This window comes from Monodelphis domestica, chromosome 8, assembly GCF_027887165.1.
Source record: "Monodelphis domestica isolate mMonDom1 chromosome 8, mMonDom1.pri, whole genome shotgun sequence".
Lineage (NCBI taxonomy): Eukaryota > Metazoa > Chordata > Mammalia > Didelphimorphia > Didelphidae > Monodelphis > Monodelphis domestica.
In genome coordinates this window covers 30,598,494-30,618,586 of record NC_077234.1, presented here as the reverse complement: position 1 = coordinate 30,618,586, position 20,093 = coordinate 30,598,494, and the positions used below count along the sequence as shown (strand labels likewise).

The 20,093-nt window shown below is 37.0% G+C and overlaps 1 protein-coding gene across 2 annotated transcripts in view; it reads right to left on the bottom strand.

Annotated features, from left to right (window-relative positions):
* Positions 1-20,093, bottom strand: part of LOC100616966 (EGF-like and EMI domain-containing protein 1) — a 787,120-nt gene that overhangs the window by 187,349 nt on the left and 579,678 nt on the right. For both annotated transcript variants that reach the window (XM_007502250.2, XM_056807813.1), the window contains 2 exons: positions 19,956-20,078; positions 5,873-6,010 (listed from right to left, as the gene is read on the bottom strand). In XM_007502250.2, the coding sequence (XP_007502312.1) occupies positions 5,873-6,010; positions 19,956-20,078 (261 nt within the window). The remainder of the gene's footprint in view (positions 1-5,872; positions 6,011-19,955; positions 20,079-20,093) is intronic.

Sequence of the window (20,093 nt, the reverse complement as noted above, 5' to 3'; positions counted from 1 at the left end):
GAAGTGTTTCTCTTCCCATACTCCACTGCCCTCAAAACTGGCCATGTGCTGTGTCTCCTACATCACACCCCATCTTCCATGCCTTTTTTGCCTGGCCATACTTCATGCTTGAGATCAATTTCCTCCTCACTTCCAATTCTTCTTTCATGGAGCAGCTTATGTACCTTCTTTTACTTGATGACTTTCCACATTACCTCAATGATGAGTGTATTCTCTCTCTAGATACCTTGCATTTATTTTAAAGTTATTCTGTATTTACTCTGGTATGTCCATGTCTCTGAAGATAAAATGCAAGCAACTATAGGCCAGTGATTGTTACCTTTTTTGTCTTTCTATTCCTAATGTCCAGTCCTGCCCTTGCAGATTGAGGGAGAGGTAAAGCATTTATAAAACATCTATTATGTGTCAGGCACTATGCTAGGCACAAAATAGGTGCGTAGTAAATCCTGGTTGACTGATTTTTAAAAGATATCGTTCCTGAATTTCCCAATTTATCCAACTCCCCTTACCATCTAGAAAGACTATAATAACAATTGTGTCTTAGGATTTTGCTCTCCAGGGACTCTCTTTCCCAGCATCCCAGTTATGTATTACTTTATGTGCTATCATAGGAAGGATATATTTTTGTGTAGCTCCTCCCCATCTTTGTCTTCTCCCAGAAAGATAATTTGTGGAAGTTGGGTGAGAGCCAGGCAGGAGGATTTTACCCATGTGTTTTAGTTAGGCTTTCTAGTTTCTTTTATTTCTTCTATTTCAAGTGATTATTAGTAATAAATCTTATAAAATATTATACTTGGAGTTACTGGAAATTAATTTTAATCTTACACAGCAAAAAAGGAAAAGAAAAAGAATAAGTCTATCAGAACAGCCAACTCATCCATCCAACCCAACATTCTATGCAAAGTGCCATACCTAGAACTCACTACCCCTGCCAAGAAGGGAGAGAAACACATGCCTATCTTCTCTGAGTCCAAACTTGGTCACTCTGCTTACAGAGTAATCAATTCAGATTGAATTATTCTTGTTCCTCATGTGCTTACATAATTCTAATCATTGTGTAGTTAAATAGCTCTCATGTCAATAGAGTGCTTCAGGATCTTAGAATCAGGAAAACCTCAGTTCAAATTCTAACTCAAACAACAATAAATTATGTGACCCTGGGCAAGTCATTTCAAATCAATCATCCTCAGTTCCCTCTATTGTAAAATGGTGTAAGGATATTTTAGCTTTGTGACTTGAAATCTAAATAATTGGTCACCACAGAAAATTCCTAAATAATAAAATATTCAAGTCAGCTGCAAATTATGGTGATTTTAATTAATATAGAGAGAAGGAATTAAGGAAAGAAGAGAGAGAGAAAGAGAAAGAATTAATTTAAACTGCTCTGGCTCAGGCTGAGCCAGGCAGTAGTTAAAGGCCTTGGCCAAAGTGGCCTCCCTGAGCCTAAGGGAAAGGGAGTCAGTCTTATCATTCACCAAGAGACCATCTCAAGGAAGCTGTCTGAGGGAGATCCTCCAGGCTGAGTTCCAATCCTGAACGGAACTGAAGTCCAAATTTTCTGAACTGACCTTTCTAACCTCCTTTTAAAGACATTTTCTCTTGTCTAAATTTTCACGTCTACCAATCACCGTAGACACTTTTTCCAGGACTGCCTATTCTTTAGTTCTCACCTTCTTTTATTAGATTATCCACTCTTTAGTTCTCACCTTCTCTGGTTAGATTATATTTTCTGAGGTGCTTCACACTTCTTGTTAAGTTTACCTTTTGTGAGTTACTTGACTGTTTTGTGATTAATTTAACCTTTATAGGTACTTAACACCCTTTTTGTATTAGATCTAAAAGTAGGCTTAGCTTAAGTTTTAGCTTCACTATAAGGTATGAGTTAAGTACCTTCATTGTTCAATCAGGAGTTTAGAACTTTATCTTCCCCTTAAGTATGTCTAATTAAGGTTGAGTAGCTTCCAAGTTCACAACGGGGATGATAATAAATCACTAGTTCACATAGTCGTCTTGAGGATCCAATTTTTAGTCATTTATGTAAAGAGCCTTGCTAATTTTAAAACACTGCATTCATGTTAGCAACGGTCATATTACCCTGTTTTTGATTACTTTACTTGAGCCTTCCTTGTATTCATCATATTCACTGTTTTAAGAAACACAGCAATGTTCTATACATTGTTGCACCATTTCTTTAGCTATTTCCCAATTGATGGGACTCTACTTTTCTCTGATTCTTTGATTCTACAAAAGGGCTTGTTAAATATTTTGGATTATGTGAGATTCTTCTTTCTATCATTGACCTCTGATTCATCTGCTTAATGGTGATCTCTTTAGGTTAAAGGCTATGGGCTTTCTTAACATAATTACAAAATTTTAGGGTAAAATCTAATGTTAGTATCTCACAAATATCTTTGAAAACAAGGATTCTTCATCTTCCTTGTGTCACGGATCCTTCTGGCAATCTGGCTAAGCCTCTAGATACCTTTAAAGAAGAGTATTTGAAAATATAAAAACAAAATATGCTGCAAAGGAAGACAATGATAGCGAATTAGTTATCAAAATATATTTTTAAAACTTTGTGGTCTCCAGATTAAGAGTTCATGTAATCAAAAGGGTTATTAATACACGCTGTCTGTCACAGATTAGTGGAATGTGATATTTGCATTAATGTTAGCTCCCCCCATCCCTTTTTAACTGCATTTCAAATAGTTCTAAATGACCTTAATTGGCCTGGCAATTGGCTAAAACTGACAGGGCCATTTGACGCCTACTTCTGTTTTGTTTGCCAGGCATGATTATCTAATACACAGACTTTAAAAGCATTTAATACTGAAACAAGCTAAAAGGAAAATTCTTAATTTCACTCTATGCACAAGCATTTCCAGAAAACATCTGTGGCCTTAACCTATTTTCAGACAAATAAGCAAAGTGTGTACACTTCAAACTAATCATTGCATTTACTTTAATGAATGTTTGGGCTTTGGATATGGATGGTATTTATTCTTGAAAATAAAATAAACTTGAGTAATAAACAATATGACTTTGTTGTGTTGACTGTTGAAATCTTATAAATATGCAATTTCTGCATTTTGACCCTGGCAGATGCTATTTTTCCTAGCAGCAAACAAGAGCTTTACTGAACTCTACTTTTCAAAGACCAATAAGAATCCAAGCCAAGTTGTAGGTTTTAAAGAATAAGCTCAGCCGAGTTCAAGTTTAGTGGGACTCAGAGAGGGTGAACAGAAGAAAATTGCCAATTTACATATTTTCCTATAATAATAGCTGTAAATTCCCAACTTTTAAAGGTGTGGTGGATAAAGGGCTTAACTGGGAGTTAGATATTGTTTTTGTTGTTATTCAGTCTTGTCCTACTCTTTGTAATTCCATTCAAAGTTTTCTTGGCAAAGATACTGGAAAGATTTGCCATTTCCTTCTCCAGCTTATTTTACAGATGAGGAAATTGAAGCAAAGTTAAGTGACTTTCTCAGGATTACATAGGGAAATTGAGGCAGAGTTAAGTGACTTTCTCAGGATCACATAGCTAGTAAGGGTCTGAGATTGGATTTGAACTCTGCTCTTTCTAACTCCGAATCCAACTCTCCATCCACTAAGCCACCTAGCTGCACCTAGGTTCAAATCCTAAGGGAATGTGGGCAAGTCACCTAATCTCCATTAGGCAACTCATTAGGTCTTACTACTGTTAACTAACCAATCAATCAAAGCATTTATTAGGCATCAAATATGAGCCAGGCATTAAAATAGGTTCTAGAGGTATGCAACAAAAATTACACAGTTCCTCTTCTCAAAAAGATTATAAACTATTGGGTAGAGGGGAGATTATCTACATATATAAGTATATGCCATGAAAATGCAGAGCCTTTAGAAAACTTAGATGGGTTGCCATGCTTAAAATTCATTATTGCACTCAATTTTAACATTAATTCTTTTACAAGTGAGAAAAATCGGGACAAGACAGGATAATTTACTTATCTAGGGGCACAGAGCTAATAACTATCTGAGACAGAATAGAGTCTTTCTTATTTTGGACTCTATTCACTTCACCATCTAGCTGCTAAGACTATCCCTAACTTATACATGAAGAAAGTGAGGCTCACGCAGGATAGTCATTCTACCCCAAATCACATAGGCAGTGAGTAACAGAGATGTGATTTGAACATGGTTTTTCTGTTCATGAACTAAGTGTTCTTCTGGCTATTGCGTACCAACTCCCTGTATGTTGATAGATTTCCCTGTATAAGAGAGAAAGTTCTAAATATTTTGTGACTATATAGAAAGAAAGTCATAAAAGCGATCACTTTTGAGAGGAAATAGAATCCAGACTTTTGATGTAATATAATACCACATACAATGTAGGATTATTATGCAGCATCATTTTCAGGATCAGAAAATTTCTGAAACCTGCATAAAGCAAGAGTCCCTCCTACAGAATAAGCATTTCATCCAAATGCTAAAAGCACAATCTTCTACTTCAGAGAAATGATTCTCAGCTATAATTTAGTGGTACTCCTAATTGTTTCCAAATCGATCAAATAGTGATTGTGACACTTAAAAAACCTATTCAAAATAAATTGTTTCCAATTCAATTAACATTAGGTATTAAAAGAATGTCAGGGCACTTAGGTGGTGCAGCGGGTAGGGCACCAGATCTGGAGTCAGAAAGATTCATCTTCCTGAGTTCAAATCTGACCTCAGACACTTCCTAGCTGGGTGCTGTTGGACAAATCACTTAATTCTGCCTCAGTTTCCTCATCTGTAAAATAAGTTGGAGAAGGAAATAGCAGATGATTCCACAGTCTTTGCCAAGAAATCCCCAAAGAGTTTCATGAAGAGTTGGACAAGACTGAAAAATGACCAAAGACAAATAAAAAACATCTTTGAATTTTGTGTGGGGATAGCAGTCATGGTGGACATTGTGAAACTAAGCTAGCAGGAATAAGATTTGACAACGGCATTATTAAGGATTTTCTCTTTAAGGATATGGATATTCTTTCTCAGGTGGAACTGGAGCTGAGACTAACCTGGTTAGGTCTCCATCATTTCCCATATTCAGTAGAAATCGGTTCCTCTCAGTAGCACTAGATTGAATATTTCATCCCTGAAGCATGCTTACAGTGGAATTTCCTTTCCTAGTCTCAGCTGTCCTTGAGTTGTCTCAAATTACATCATTTCTGGTAATACTTGAAGACTCTTTCCTATTGAAAGCAACACTGACATACGGAGAGAGGGAGAGAGCTGAGAAGAATACTTCTATAAATGTCCTTTTTGAGCACAGCTGCCTTCCATAGCAAAGCTTAAAATTTACAGCAAGCCATTAACAAGCTGAGGATCCATGCTCAGTGCTTAGCTGAGTTCCTATTTTCTGGTATATTAGTGCCATGGAGTTGTTGGAGATAGGAGAGCTGGAAGGAGCCTTGGAGAGCTTCTAGCAGCAGCCTCTTCATTTTCCTGTTAAGGAAATTGGACTCAGAGAGCTGATGTGAATCACCCAGGGTCATAGAGCTAGTTAACAAAGAAGCTAAGGCTAGAACCCAAGTCTGGATTAAACTGGCTCACACATCACATTGATTTGTTCAAACTTTTGGAACTTCTCAGTTCTACTTGCCTACGATTATATGTATATTCAGTTCACTTTATTAAAAAAAATCCCTTCAAATTAAGGATTGGATCATTAATTAAGCCTCCAAGTGGACTTTCTTGTGCATTGGACCAGTAGCCAGAGCTTTTATTCAATCCACTCACCTTTGCAGCTAGAATGATGCAGGGCACAGTAAAGTGGTCTGTAATAAGGGATGGAAAGGATAAATGAATTCAGGGCAACTTCGAAATGAAGATGGTGTTTGCCATAGATTACCTTTGCATGTTTTTCCATCCATATCAAGACGGTGTCCATGGTTACAAGAACAACGGGGCCCACCAGTTGAGTGCTCACAGTGATGAGAGCAGCCCCCATTGTTCTGTTCACAGCTATTGACAATTTCCATTTCAATCCCTTGGAGGAAACAAAGAAAAGAGGATTATTAGCATAACAACAGAGTAACCTGAGTAGACTCCAACAAAGCCTTGGGTGCCCACTCCCTGCTGGGAGGAAGACAGGAAAACTTTGGAGGGAGGAAAAAGCAACATACTCCACAGAAAAGTAGAGGCACAAGAACTATTTAACATGGAGGTCATCTCCAGTGTGACAGTCACGAATCCTGAATCTTGAAATTCATCTCTGGCCAAGGAGGGCTACTGAGTGGGGCTGAAATTTCAGAATCTTGGGGAAATAAGCAAATGAAGGATTTGCTATGTCTGTGGCCCTTTATAAAAAATGTAGGGAGAATCAGAATTATTAACATCTACAAAGTGCTTTGAAAACTTCAATTCTAGCTATTGACATCATTCATCATCACAGCCATGATGATAATGATCACTCTCAATGCTTTAGTGGGTTCTGAATGGCCCTAAAAAGTTCTTGCATTAGGGCAAACCAGCCTATATGAACTTATGAACAATGACAAGTATTTCTGCATTACTTTAAGGTTTCTATTTTCATTGGTGTCTGTATTCCTTATAACAATTCAGTCTGACATCAAGGATGATATTTGAATCACAGAACCTTTCAGAAGTAAAAAGGATTTAAGTGCCTTAACTAGTCCAGTCTCTACCTGAATATGAATCTATTGTATAATATCTGGTGATTAAATGGTCATGTAGACTTTGTTGAAATAAAATACCTACATTGAATGGAGAAGCTACCACTTCTAGAGTTAGCATGGTCCCACAAGGTAACTTTTTGCAAAGATTTGACGATGAAGCTTTTCTTTACGTTAAATATGATTTTTGATGCCTTCCATTGCTTCTAGCTTTGCCTGAAAGAACAAACCTAATCTTTCTTCCACATCTTTCAAATGCCTAAAGTCAGTCATCATGTTCCTCAGTCCTCCCTTCTACAAACTAAAATAGTTCCAGTTTCATAAGACTCTTCTTCACATGGTAAGAATTCAAAGTTCTTTAGGCAGCTATGTGACAAAGTAGAATCAGGAAGACCTGAGATTGAATATAACCTTAGATACTTACTGTCTGTGTGACCCTGAGGAAGATATTTAACCTCTGTCTTTGTTTTCTCATCTGTAAAATGGGTAAATCCATCTTTCCTTCCTCCCTCTGTCCCTTCCTCCTTCTTTTTCCTCTTTCTTTCTTTCTTTCTTTCTTTCTTTCTTTCTTTCTTTCTTTCTTTCTTTCTTTCTTTCTTTCTTTCTTTCTTTCTTTCTTTCTTTCTTTCTTTCTTTCTTTCTTTCTTTCTTTCTTTCTTTCTTTCTTTCTTTCTTTCTTTCTTTCTTTCTTTCTTTCTTTCTTTCTTTCTTTCTTTCTTTCTTTCTTCTCACCCCTCTCTCTTCCTTCCTTCCTTCCTTCCTTCCTTCCTTCCTTCCTTCCTTCCTTCCTTCCTTCCTTCCTTCCTTCCTTGCTTCATTCCTTCCTTCTCTCTCTCTCTCTCTCTCTCTCTCTCTCTCTCTCTCTCTCTCTCTCCTGTCTCTCTCTCTCTCTCTCTCTCTCTCTCTCTCTCTCTCTCTCTCTCTCTCTCTCTCTCTCTCTCTCTCCTTGTTCATTTGGAATCCTGGTTTCACTCCTCTTCATATTTTCCAGTTTATAAATGTTCTCCCTAAAATATGATGCCCAAAACTGAACAACACACTTTCAATGTAGTATGATGAAGGCAGACTCCAGTCCAACAATCACAATCTCATACCCACAAGCTATATTTAGAGACTTCCTGTTGCAGAACAATTCAGTGGCCTGCTGATGACTAGGCGATGAGCCTCTGGGATTTTAGCTAGGCAGCTACTTGAATGGTCCATGTACAGACCAGCTTGGATCTTAAGGCTTTAAGAACTTAGACTATAAAGGTCATATAGTCTGCTCACCCCATCTTTTACATACACATACACACATGTACATGAACACTCACACACATACTCCATATATTTTACTGATGAACAAAGTGAAGTCCAGAAAGCTGAACAAAATTCTCTCAAATCATACACAGAGTGACAGAGATGTAATTTAAATCGCGTTATTTTGACTCCAAATCAGGTGCTCCTTCCAGAAATCTGTCCACTCTCTTGGGAAAATAATCCATTAAGCAACAAGGTTATAAGTTTTATGACTATGAATGAAGAATGCAGAAATATTGGCCATTCATCAAAGCACTAATCTAGCAGGCATTCTTTGCTTTGAATTGGTAGAGCTTTCTCCAAAGTGTTTTTAGTCTTATGATTCTCAGTCCCATTATCCTATGACTTCTAAACCATTTGGAAGGAATGTGTGTGTGTGTGTGTGTGTGTGTGTGTGTGTGTGTGTGTGTAGTGTGGTATAAAAAAGAGACAGAAAAGTGTGAGAGAGAAGAGACCAGATGGTAAAGGAAGATACAGAATAGATGAGAAAGATAGAATTTGTGAGAGGATGGTGCAAGGGAGGGGAAGAGAGAAAGAGAGATGAAAGAATAGGAAATGTAAAAAGAGAAGAATGAGAGAAAGGATGAGAGACAGAACAGATAAGAAACATAAAATATTTAAGAGAGTCTGAGAGAGAAGATGAAAGAAAGGAAATGGAAAAGGAGATAAGAGTTTGAGAGAGACAAAGTGTATGAGAAATACATGAAAGGGAGGGAGTATAGGATGGAGAGGAGGGAGAGGAAGAGGGGAGGAAAAGAGAGAGGGAGAAAAGATAAGGGCGATAGAAAGATTGTGTGTGTGACTACCTACAGAGGCTGCGTTTTGACCCAGTCTAACTCAATCCATGGCAGTGAGATATGCTTTATAATAGGATTTTGCCGTACTTAAATTCTTAACTTAGCTTTTGAGACTTGGGGAGAGAAAAGTCTATCAGTCTGAAAATATTTATCCTGGATTCCTGCATCACTCTCATGAAGCAGCAGATACCAGTGGGTATCAGAGATGTACCAAGGTGATACAGGTACTTTCAATTTTTTATGTCAGTTTTTTGATTTGGCTAAATTGTGGTACATAAAGGAATAGTTTATGGGAAATAAGCTAAAGTTCTGCATTTCCAAGAATACTCAGGAACCATTTTTAGGGTTGATTTTTAAATTCTAATAAAAAAATTAAAACATGATACACATATTTTATAAATAAACATATGATGTTAGAAAGCATCATCTAAAAGCAAGAAAAGAGGGGAACCAAGAAACATAGGTTGAAGGAGGCCTTGACACTATTGATTGGTGTGTAATCTGGGGTTATGTCACCTGGCTTAACCTCCCTGTGATTGGATTTTCCCATCTGTAAACCAGGGCAGTGAAGAGGATTCAATAGGCAGACATTTCAAGGTCCTAGGAGAAAAATTATGTAAATAGAAGAAATTGTTCTCCCAGGAAAGGAATCAAACAGTGTATTTGTGTGCTGAATAAGAAAAAAAAGTCATCATAAAATGTACTTGTTTTATGAATGAAGGATCATTCATTGTTAAACACCTTCATGAACTGGAAAAAACATTTACTTATTGCGCAGGATCCAAAACAACTTAAAATATTAATGTTTCACTGAGAACAAACTGTGTATCACTTTTTTAAAGTATCCAGGTCTGGGGGAGGGACTACAGAGAAGACTAAGTCAATTATTCACATAAGGAAAAGAATTATAAAAATACATTACCCACAAAATGTATTCAACTCTAGGGGAAAGTGCTTTCCCAAGTAAATCCACAGAAATCCTGTACCTAGTAACTCATTAGCAATAACTGCCTACTTTTTCACAATAATAGGTCATGCTTTACTCCCTGAGAGTGTACCAGTCAGACTGCAAGAGACTTTATTTCTCATATTTGTAAAATGCACCCATCCTTTAAGCCTCTGGCTATATTAAACACACACACACATACACACGCAACCTAAACATTAATAAGTAAGAAAAATCAGCTCACATTCTCCCAATGCCTGAGAGGATTCCCTGGGGGCATTCAGAGAAAGATGAACTTCAGAAGAAGTGGAATCCTAATTAGCACTTAATTCTCTTCTCCAATCTAATTTATCTAGGCCTATTCTACAAGAGACTAATGTCATCACATAGCAAAATGGGGCTAGTTTTAAGAGTTAGGTCCATATCAACAGGACTCAAAGTTCCACTGGCAAATCACCTCTTAATAAAGCAGCTACAGATTTCTATTGCAGAGGGGACATTTATTTCAGTAGCTGTTTCTCTAGATGGATCCAGAGGTTCCTTCCAAATCTGTGATTCTGGGGATGCAGAATTTTAGCATTATTCAAAAATGAATAAGAATGTGGAGCTCTGCCTTGGGTCCAATTATAGACACAGGCACGAATATGCATATCAGATATTTACAAGTGCTTATTTGCCCAGTGTTTCACGACTTTAAGTAAATGATGACTTCAGTATACTATGTGCTTCTTCCTATGATCACAGGCACTTATTAGGTGCCTACCATGTTCCAGGCATTGTATTAGTCTCTGAAGATATCAAAATAAAATGGTCCTTGCCTTCGAGTTTATATTCTAAAGGGAAAGGATGGATACTGGGAAGAATACTATTTTTGGAATCAAGGGAACTAGACTCAAATTCAATATGACCAAAAATGATTTTCTCATCTTTCTCCCAAACTCTCCCTATTACTATAGAGGTTACCATCATCTTCCCAGTTACCCAAGCTAACAACCGTCTGTTACTGTTCACTCTCTCTTCCTCGCAAACCTCCTCTTCTATTGCTGCTCAGTTACCAGATCCCATCATTTCTACCTCTATAACATCTCTTGTATATTCTCTCTTCTCTCTCTCTGACACTGCCATCATCCTAGAGCAGACCCTTGTCACCTCACCCCTATTACAACAGCCTGTTTTGGGGATGGGGGTCTGCCAATCTCAAGTCTTTCCCCATTCTGGTCTGTCTTCCACTCAGCTGTCAAATTATATTCCTAAAGCACAAGTCATTGTGCCAACCTCCAGTGGCTCCCATTTGTAAAGCCTTCCCTTTACTAATGGTCTCCAATTTATCCTGTGTATATCTTGTTTGAATATAATCATTTGCATGGGATCTCCCCCATTGGGCTGGAAGTTCCTTGAGGGTAGGAAATGGCTTTGCCTGTTTTTTGTTTGTTTGTTTGTTTGGTTTTTGTACTTCTAATGCATGATACATAGTAGGTGTTAAATAATGCTAGCTGCCTGATTTAGGCTAAAATTCTTACTCTGACTCCCTATAGGACTTAGATTCAAGTCCTTTAATGTGGTGGGGTTGAGGAGGATGTATAGCAGCTGGGATCAGGGATAACTTCATTGAGAAGGTGAAAGGAGTTGAGTTTTGAAGGGAGAGAGGGATTATAAGAAGTGCAAATAAGGAGGGATGCTCTCCAGGGAGAGCCTATGCAAAGGTAGAGAAAAGATGGGGTGTCTTATGTAAAGAAAAGCAAGATGGGAAATTTAACAATGAATGTGGGATGAGGAGATATAGTGTAATAAGGATGGAAAGTTAGGTTGTGGCCAGGCTATGGGAGGACTTTAAAAGTCAGAGATTTTATTTGATCTTAAGGGACAATAAGAAATCCTGGGAATTTACTGAGTAGGGGAGTGGCAAGGCTAGACATGTGCTTAAGGAAAATCAGCAGCTGTGTAGAGAATAGATTAGAATAAAGAGATTTGAGGCAGGGAGACTGATTAGGGTTGAGCCTAAGTGAAAGCCCTGGAGTCAGCAAGACTCATCTTCCTGAATTCAAATATAGTCTCAGATATTAGCTTTGTGATCCTAAGAAAGTCATTTAACCCTGTTTGACTCAGTTTTCTCATCTGAAAAATAGCTGGAGAAGGAAATGGCAAACCACTCCAATATCTATGCCAAAAAAAAATAATAAATTCTGAATGATGTCAAAAACACCTGGACGTGACAGAAACTGAACAACAACAAAAAGTAATGAATTCAGTTTTTAGCCTAATGCATTTGACATGTGTTGGGATTGCCAATATGAAATGTCCAATAAGAATTCATAGATGAACAATTGGAATTTAGGCAAGATTTCAGCTGGATATACAGGTACCTGTTACTAGCATTAAGAGCATAATGGAACCTATTACATCTGATGAGTTACTAGGAAATAAAATTACTGAGTACAAAGAGTTGAGAACCTAGGATGGGGTCTTGGGAGACACCCACAATGAGGCATGTGGTATGGATGATGATAAAGAAAGAAAGGTGTCTAAGAAGGAATAGTCAGACAGGTAGGAAGAGAGCAAAGAGACAGTATTGTCATGAAAGCCTAGAGAGGAGTGAGTATGCCAGAGGATAGGGTGACCAACAGGACCAAATGCCACAGAGAGGTCAAGATGGGCTTAGATAGGGAGAGCACTAGTCACTTTGGAGAAGCCATTCTCTGGAGAAATCAGATCCCAGAGGTCTGAGAAGTGAAGGAGACCATGAAGATATAACTAGGAGATGATTCTATTAGTGGCTGTGGCCAAGGAGGTCATTTCCTGGAAGCCAACCTTCTGTTCAAGGGTCTCTACAAACTTAGGTGTCTAATTTAGGCCACCAGCATTTATTTACTCCTTACTATGTATCAAGGACTAGCCTGCAGCTCCAAGCTTTCATTCCCTTCCCCAAAGTGGAAGGGGGGTAGACATGGGGGCAGGCTCTGAGTCTGAGGAAGAGTCTAGCTCCTAGTTTCTAACTTCTTCAGGAGCCCAAGGGACAGAAGGCCAAAGGCTAGGCCAAGGTCCAGGGGAGGTTTCTAGGTTTTTGTTCCCATTGTCTCCAAGGGTAGGTCCAGACACAAGGAGGGGACCATGAGTCAGGTTCTGAGCCTCACTCAATAGCTTAAGATTTAGGACATAGGACCAGGGTTCCTTCAGATTCGTAAACCCTATCCCCAACTGGGAAGTAAAGAAAGGCAAAGATGTCAACTGACAGGTCCATTCTCAGAGCCTTTTTAGGATCAGTAGGACTCACTAAGGTTTTGGTCTCCTGGTAGAGTATTTTAGAACTCATGATCACCTCCACTTCACATAAAGCACAGGCGTGCTTCTATTGTTGCTCCTCCTCCTCCTCCTCCTCCTGCTGCTGCTCTTACTGTTACTGCTAGCTAGGTACCATTTATGTGGTTCTAAGTTTGACAGGTATTTACAAATATCTTATTTTATCTTCACAACAACCTTGGAAGGTAGGCATGATTATTATTTCTATTTTACAAATGAATAAAATGAGGCAGGTGGAAGTTAAGTAACTTTTCTGGTGCCATATCTAGATATCTGAGACAGAATTTGAACTTAGGCTTTTTTGATTTGTTCAGTCTTCTATCTGTACCACCTACCTGCCTACTACTGTAAGGCATTAAAATTAAGGGTTTGACTAAAATATGTGAGGTTTCTAAAACCTCCCAGGGCTCTAAATAACTCTCTAAGATGCACATGACAAGGCGCTAATCTTCTTCTGAGAAGTTCTTTATAGAAATGAGACCCCCAGTTTGTACATAATTACTCCATGTTCTAATTTCTCACAATCTAAAGACAATTTATAATAGTTTAATGGGGGAAATGAATTATTGAGATACAATGGAGAAAGGAATCTGTACCCAAACCCTCCTTTTTGGTTATCTGAGCCCTGTAAGTGGCAAAGAACTCTTTGAAAGCATGTAGAGAGCCATTCATTCAAAGATATGTATGGAGGGCTTCCTGATCCCAGAACAAGGTGGCATGAGAGAGGTAGATATGAATATGAGATGTTCTTTGCCTTGAGGAAGTTATGGTTCACTCAAGTATCAATATTATGACAGAGCATTTTCAGAGGCAGCACAGTATAGTGTTTAGACAGATGGCCTCAGAGTCAGGAAGACCTAGCTTTATGTCTTTCACGGCTACAGGCTATGTGACCCTGGGCAGATCATCCAATTTCCCAGCTCCCCAGGAAACTAGTAGCTTCCTCCACCAGGGAAATCCCAGAGATAGAGGGGGGAAATATAGTGCCTTAAACCTTACAAAGCTCTTTTCCCTCTGTTTAACTGATAAGGAGTCTGAGGCTCAGGGAGCTTATGGGATTGTTATACAACTTGATGAAGACAACCTCAGACCACAAAGGATTTAAGCTGGTGGCAAAGGTTTTTGGCTGTCTTTTGGACTTCCGTTTTGGAGCAGAGGCTTCTCTTCCATGATGTGAGGTTATTTTGTCTAGGCCTCTGGCCTAGGCACATGTTTCTTACTTGTATATTCTTTAATCCTTAATAAACCTCTAAAAAATATAATACTCCTTGCAGAGAGAAACTAATTTCTACCTGCCTCAGTCTCCCCATATTCCTAAATTTTAATCTTTACAGTTGCTAGTGAACAACCACAAAGAGGCAGTTGGTTTGGGAGTTCAAGTTTAAGGGCAGAATTGGACAAATAAATTAAGGAATTTACTATATAAATGCAACATTTGAAGGACTGAAAATGAATGATATTGGTAAGGAAGAGAGTATATATAAAACTATCAAGGAGAAAACTTTGGGAAAAGGGGAATAGATGTGTAAAAATGGAGATTTTGAATCCCAGACTTCAATCCCCAGAAGTCATTAGTATTTCCCAGAATTCCCTATAATCTCACCTGAGTCCCCAGGTTGGTGAGATCACAATTGGTATTTAACTGGCAGTAACGCTTCCCTCACTCTCTCTTTCTTCCATTCCATTGCAATGATGTAGTAAGTAAGCTAAGCACAGGGGATTCTGAATTGGCTAATCAGCCATGGGCATGTGGTTATTATTTTGTATCCTTGATTTCTAATAATCCCTAATAAACCTCATAAAATACAATATTTTTATTAGAGATAATAATGTAATTTTTACAGGTGAGAAAGTAATTGTGTGCATTAAGAAAAGGAGTCATAGGTATGAAGTTAATTTGGAAACATACATTAATGAAAAGGGAAAATGTTGTCTTTGGATCACTGTCTAAAATAAACCAACCCCAATGTTCCATGGGGAATGGGAATGCTATACTGTAGGTATCAGCAGGGTCATACTCTAAATGAGAATAACTAAAAGCCATATATTATTAGAGGAAGATAGGAAGAGGGACCAGGTTATTTACAAACTTTTAATAAATCCTAAATTAAGTATTCCCCAGTGGCTTTCCCAGATTCTTAGTCCAGGGATTAGTTTACTGGGAAGTCCAAGTCCTGTGGCATTAATAGCCAAAGTATGCCACTAAAGGGAGCCTGAAGTTCTCCAGACTAGGAGAAAAAAAATAAAATCATATAGTTTTTTAATAGATGGTTATTTTCTAGTCGTTACCTTAAAAAGATGGTTCCTCCATAATTAATCATTCTCTTTTCTTGAGCTCCTTTGGGGATTGGAGGAACACTTGAAATTGATAAATAATAGAGCAGCATTGAATATAGTGTTGACAGAGAGGATGATACAGCAAAAGGACTTGGATTCAAGAACCCTTGGACTCACATATGCCCTCCAACATTTACTAGCCAGATGATTGCAGGCATGTGTTATATTGCCTCTGAGCTTTGGACTCTCCAGGTCTATAAGAGACCATTTTTATTTACAACAAATGCAGAAAAGCAGAAATCATAAATTATCTCTTTCAGAAGAATATTTAAAAAAATTATAATCAGTAAGGGTCCATGAAAAGACAAAAATTAATTGGAAAGTAAATAATAAAAGTAAAAATATAGAAATGATCTAATTGAAGAGAATGGCAATGAGGAGAAAACATATCAAAATTTGTGGAATACAGACAAAGTAATATTTAGAGGGAAATTTATATCTCTAAATGCTTACATCAACAAAATAAAGAAAAAGCAGATCAATAAATTGGAAATGCAACTAAAAAAAGAACTAGAAAAAGAACAAATTAAAAAACTCCAATTAAAGACTAATTTGGAGAGCCTAAAAAACATAGGAGAAATTAATAAAATTTAAAGAATCATTGAACTAATTAATAAGACCAGGAGTTGGTTTTATGGAAAAAAAAACCCATAATGATAGAGGATTGGTTAATTTGACTGTTAAAAGGAAAAAAGAAAATCAAATTGCCAGTATCAAAAATGAAAAGGGTGACTACATCACCAGTGAAGAGAAAATTAAAGAAACCATTAGGAACTATTTTGCCCAATTATATGTTAATAAATATGACAATCTAAGCAAAATGGATGAATATTTACCAACATATAAATTGCTCAGATTAACAAGAGAGTAAATAGAATACTTAAATAATCCCATCTTCAGAAAAAGAAATTAAACAAGTCATCAAAGAGCTCCCTAAGAAAAAATCCCCAGGGCCAGATGGATTCACAAGTGAATTCTCTCAAACATTTAAAGAACAGCTAATCCCAATATTATATAAATCATTTAGGAAAATAGGCAAAGAAGGGATCCTATCAAATTCTTTTTATGATACAAATATGGTGCTGCTATCTAAACCAGGAAGGCCAAAAACAGAGAAAGAAAATTATAGGCCAGTCTCATTAATGAATATAACTGCACACATTTTAAATAAAATACTAGTAGCATTTCTCTATAGACAGGTAGGATTTATACCAAAAATGCAGGGTTGATTTTATATTAGGAAAACTATTAACATTGTTAACCAAATCAATAACAAAACTTACAGAAAACACATGCTAACTTAAATAGATGCAGACTTACAAAATGCAATACCCATTCCTATTAAAAACACTAGAAAGCACAGGAAGAAATGGACCATTCCTTAAAATGACAAGTTGTATGTAAAACCATTAGCATGTATCATCTGCAATGGGAATATGTTAGAAATCTTTGAAATATGATCAAAGGTGAAGTGAGGATGACAATGATCACCACAAATATTTAATATTACAATAGAAATTCTAACCTTGAAAGAAGAGAAGAAAATTTGAAAAAAAATAATTAGTGAGAAAACTAAACTATCACTCTTTGCAGATGATATGATGGTATACTTAGAGAATCCTGGAGAATCAACTAAAAACAACTCAAAATAATTAATAAGTCAAGCAAAAGTTGTAGGATTCAAAATAAACCCATCTAAATCATCAGCATTTCTATATATTACCAACAATGTCCAGTAGCAAGAAATAAAAAAAGAAAAATTACATTTAAAATAACTAGACAATATAAAATACCCGATAATCTACTTGCCAAGACAAATATAATTACACACATTTATAAAAGACATTTCACACAAATAAGGTCTGATTTAAATGGTTAGAAAAATATTAATTGCTCATGGGTAGGCTGAGCTAATATACTAAAAATGACCAATCTACCAAAATTAATTTACTTATTCAGTGCCATAAAAAACAAACTACCCAAAATCATCTTTTAGAACTAGAAAAAATAACAAAATTCATCTGGAAGAACAAAAGGTCAGGAATATCAAGGGAATTAATGAAAAAAATGTGAAGGAAGGTAACTGAGAAGTAGCAGCTCTCAAACTGCAGGAGTCATCAAAACAATCTGGTACTGGCTAAGAAATAGAATTGTTGAGTCAATGGAATACATTAGATACACAATATACTTAGATACACAATATACAGGGGTAATTGACTTTAGTAATCTAGTATCTTGACAAACCCAAAGAGTCCAGCTTTTGGGATAAGAACTCAGTATTTGACAATAATTGTTAGGAAAATGATATGACAGAAACTAGGTATAGACCAATATCTCACATCCTATATCAAGATAAGATAAAATGGGTATATGACTTAGACAGAAAAGGTGATACCAAAAGTAAATTAGGGGAACATAGAACAGTTCATCAGGCAGACCTATGGAGAAGGGAAGAATTTATGAACAAACAAGGTATAGAGAACATTATGAAATACAAAATGAATGTTTGAATATATTAAATGGAAAAGCTTTTGTACAAAAAACAATGTAATCAAGATTAGAAGGGAAGCAACAAAGTTGGGGGGAAATCTTATAACAAATATCTCTGATAAAGGTCTAATTTCTCAAACTGCTACATCAAACTGATAAGAATACAAGTCATTCCCCGACTGACAAATGGCTAAAGGATTTGAATAAGAAGTTTTCAGATGAAGAAATCAAAGCTATATATAATCACCTAAAAAATGTTCTAAATCACTCTTATTTAGAGAAATGCAAATTAAAACAACTCTGAGGTACCTCCTCACACTTAGCAGATTCACTAATATGACAGTAAAGGAAAGTGATAAATGTTGGATGAGAGGGGGCAAAATTGGGACACTGATGCATTGTTGGTGGAGTTGTGAAACTAACCATTTTGGAGGGTAGTTTGGAACTATACTCAAGGGGCTACAAAACTGTGCATACTCTTTGATCCAATAATACTGCTAATGTATCCCAAAGAGCCCATAAAAAGGAAAAGGGCCTATTTGTACAAAAATATTTATATTTTTTGAGATGGAAAAGAATTGGAAATTGAGGAGATGCCCATTGTTTGGGGAATGGCTGAACAAATTGTGGTAAATGTTCATGATGGAATTCTATTGTGCCATGAGAAATAATAAGCAGGATGATTTCAGGAAGAGCTGAAAAAATCTACATGTACTCATGCAGAATGAAATAAGCAGAACCAGGAGAACATCATACACAGTAAGAGCAATATTGGATAATGATCATCTGTGAAAGACTTAGCTACTCTCAGCAAAAACAATTATCCAGGATGATTCTGAAGGGCTTAGGATAAAGAATGCTATCCATCTTCAGAGAAAGAACTGTTCAAATCAGAATGCAGATCAAAACATACTACTTTTTCATGTTAGTTTATTTATGTTTTTATTTTGGGATTTTGATTTTATATGAGTATTTTCTTAAAATAATGACCAATATGGATGCATGTCTTACATGATAATACATGTTTAACTCAGACCAATTGGCTTACTATCTCTAAGAGAAGGGGGGAAGGGGGGAAGGGAGACAATTTGGGTGTTATAATTTTGGAAAACATATGCTGAAAATTGTTATTATATGTAATTGGGAAAATAAAATCTTTTTTTTTTAAAGTTGCCATTTTTCTCAGTGAGAGAAGTCTCCACATAAGCCAAATCACTATTTCTCAAGGAATTCTTAGCATCACAGATTTAGGGCTAAAAGGGATCTTAGAGACCATCAAGTACAATCCCCTCATTTTATAGATAAGGATACTGAGGTTCAGAGAGGTCTAATGATTTACACAGCAGTTAATAAACTGAGGCAGAATATGAACTCAGTTCAGCCCCCTAGCCTCTGCAACAAGGATAAGGAAGCAACTGAATGGTTCAGTGGATAAAGTCCTGGACCTAAAGTCAGCAAGACCAGAACAAATCATTTAGGTTCTGTCCGTCTATTGGCTCAGCTCTAAAATAGAGATTATAATAGTGCCTACCTCACAGGGATGTTTTGAGCATCAAAAAAAGCAAGATTTGTACAGTATTTGGCATAATACCTGGCACACAGAAGGCACTTAATAAATGTTTGTTCTCTTCCCTTCTTTTCCCTTTCTAATAAACAGAAGGAGCTCTAGACAGTGAGATATGAAACCTGGCTTTTAGTTTTGAGTTTGGCCACTGCTGATTGTGAAACTTTGACAAAGTTATTTCTTTCCTGGAGACTCAGTTTCCTCATCTAGAAAATGGGTGACTTTAAAATGTCATGAAGAAGCAAGGAAGGTTCCCAATCAAAAGAGTTGAAATTATCAATGGTCATAGACTACTCAGGTGAGCTGAACAAACATGAATGGGTTGGGATCTGTATCCTTAAAAGGGGTACCAATGATCATGAGGTCATAAATTTATTTTAGAGGGAGGATTGCAGTTAATAATAAACTGAGAGAGGGGATTTGGTCATCCTAAAGGACCTGTTCCACTATAAGATTAGAAGTGGGTACTTTAGGGACAAGTTGCCTAATGCCTGGTCATTTGTGCCTTGGGAAAACATCCCATCATGCCAGTAACTTTTGCATCACTGGGTTAAGAGCTGCTCACTTACGGTAGCACTTTCTCCCATCGGCTCCAAGTTCAAAGCCAGGGTTACAGGTACATGTGAAAGATCCCACAGAGTTCACGCAGTGGTGGGCGCAGTGAGCACTGCCTTCCATACACTCATCGATGTCTGCAAAAGTAAATA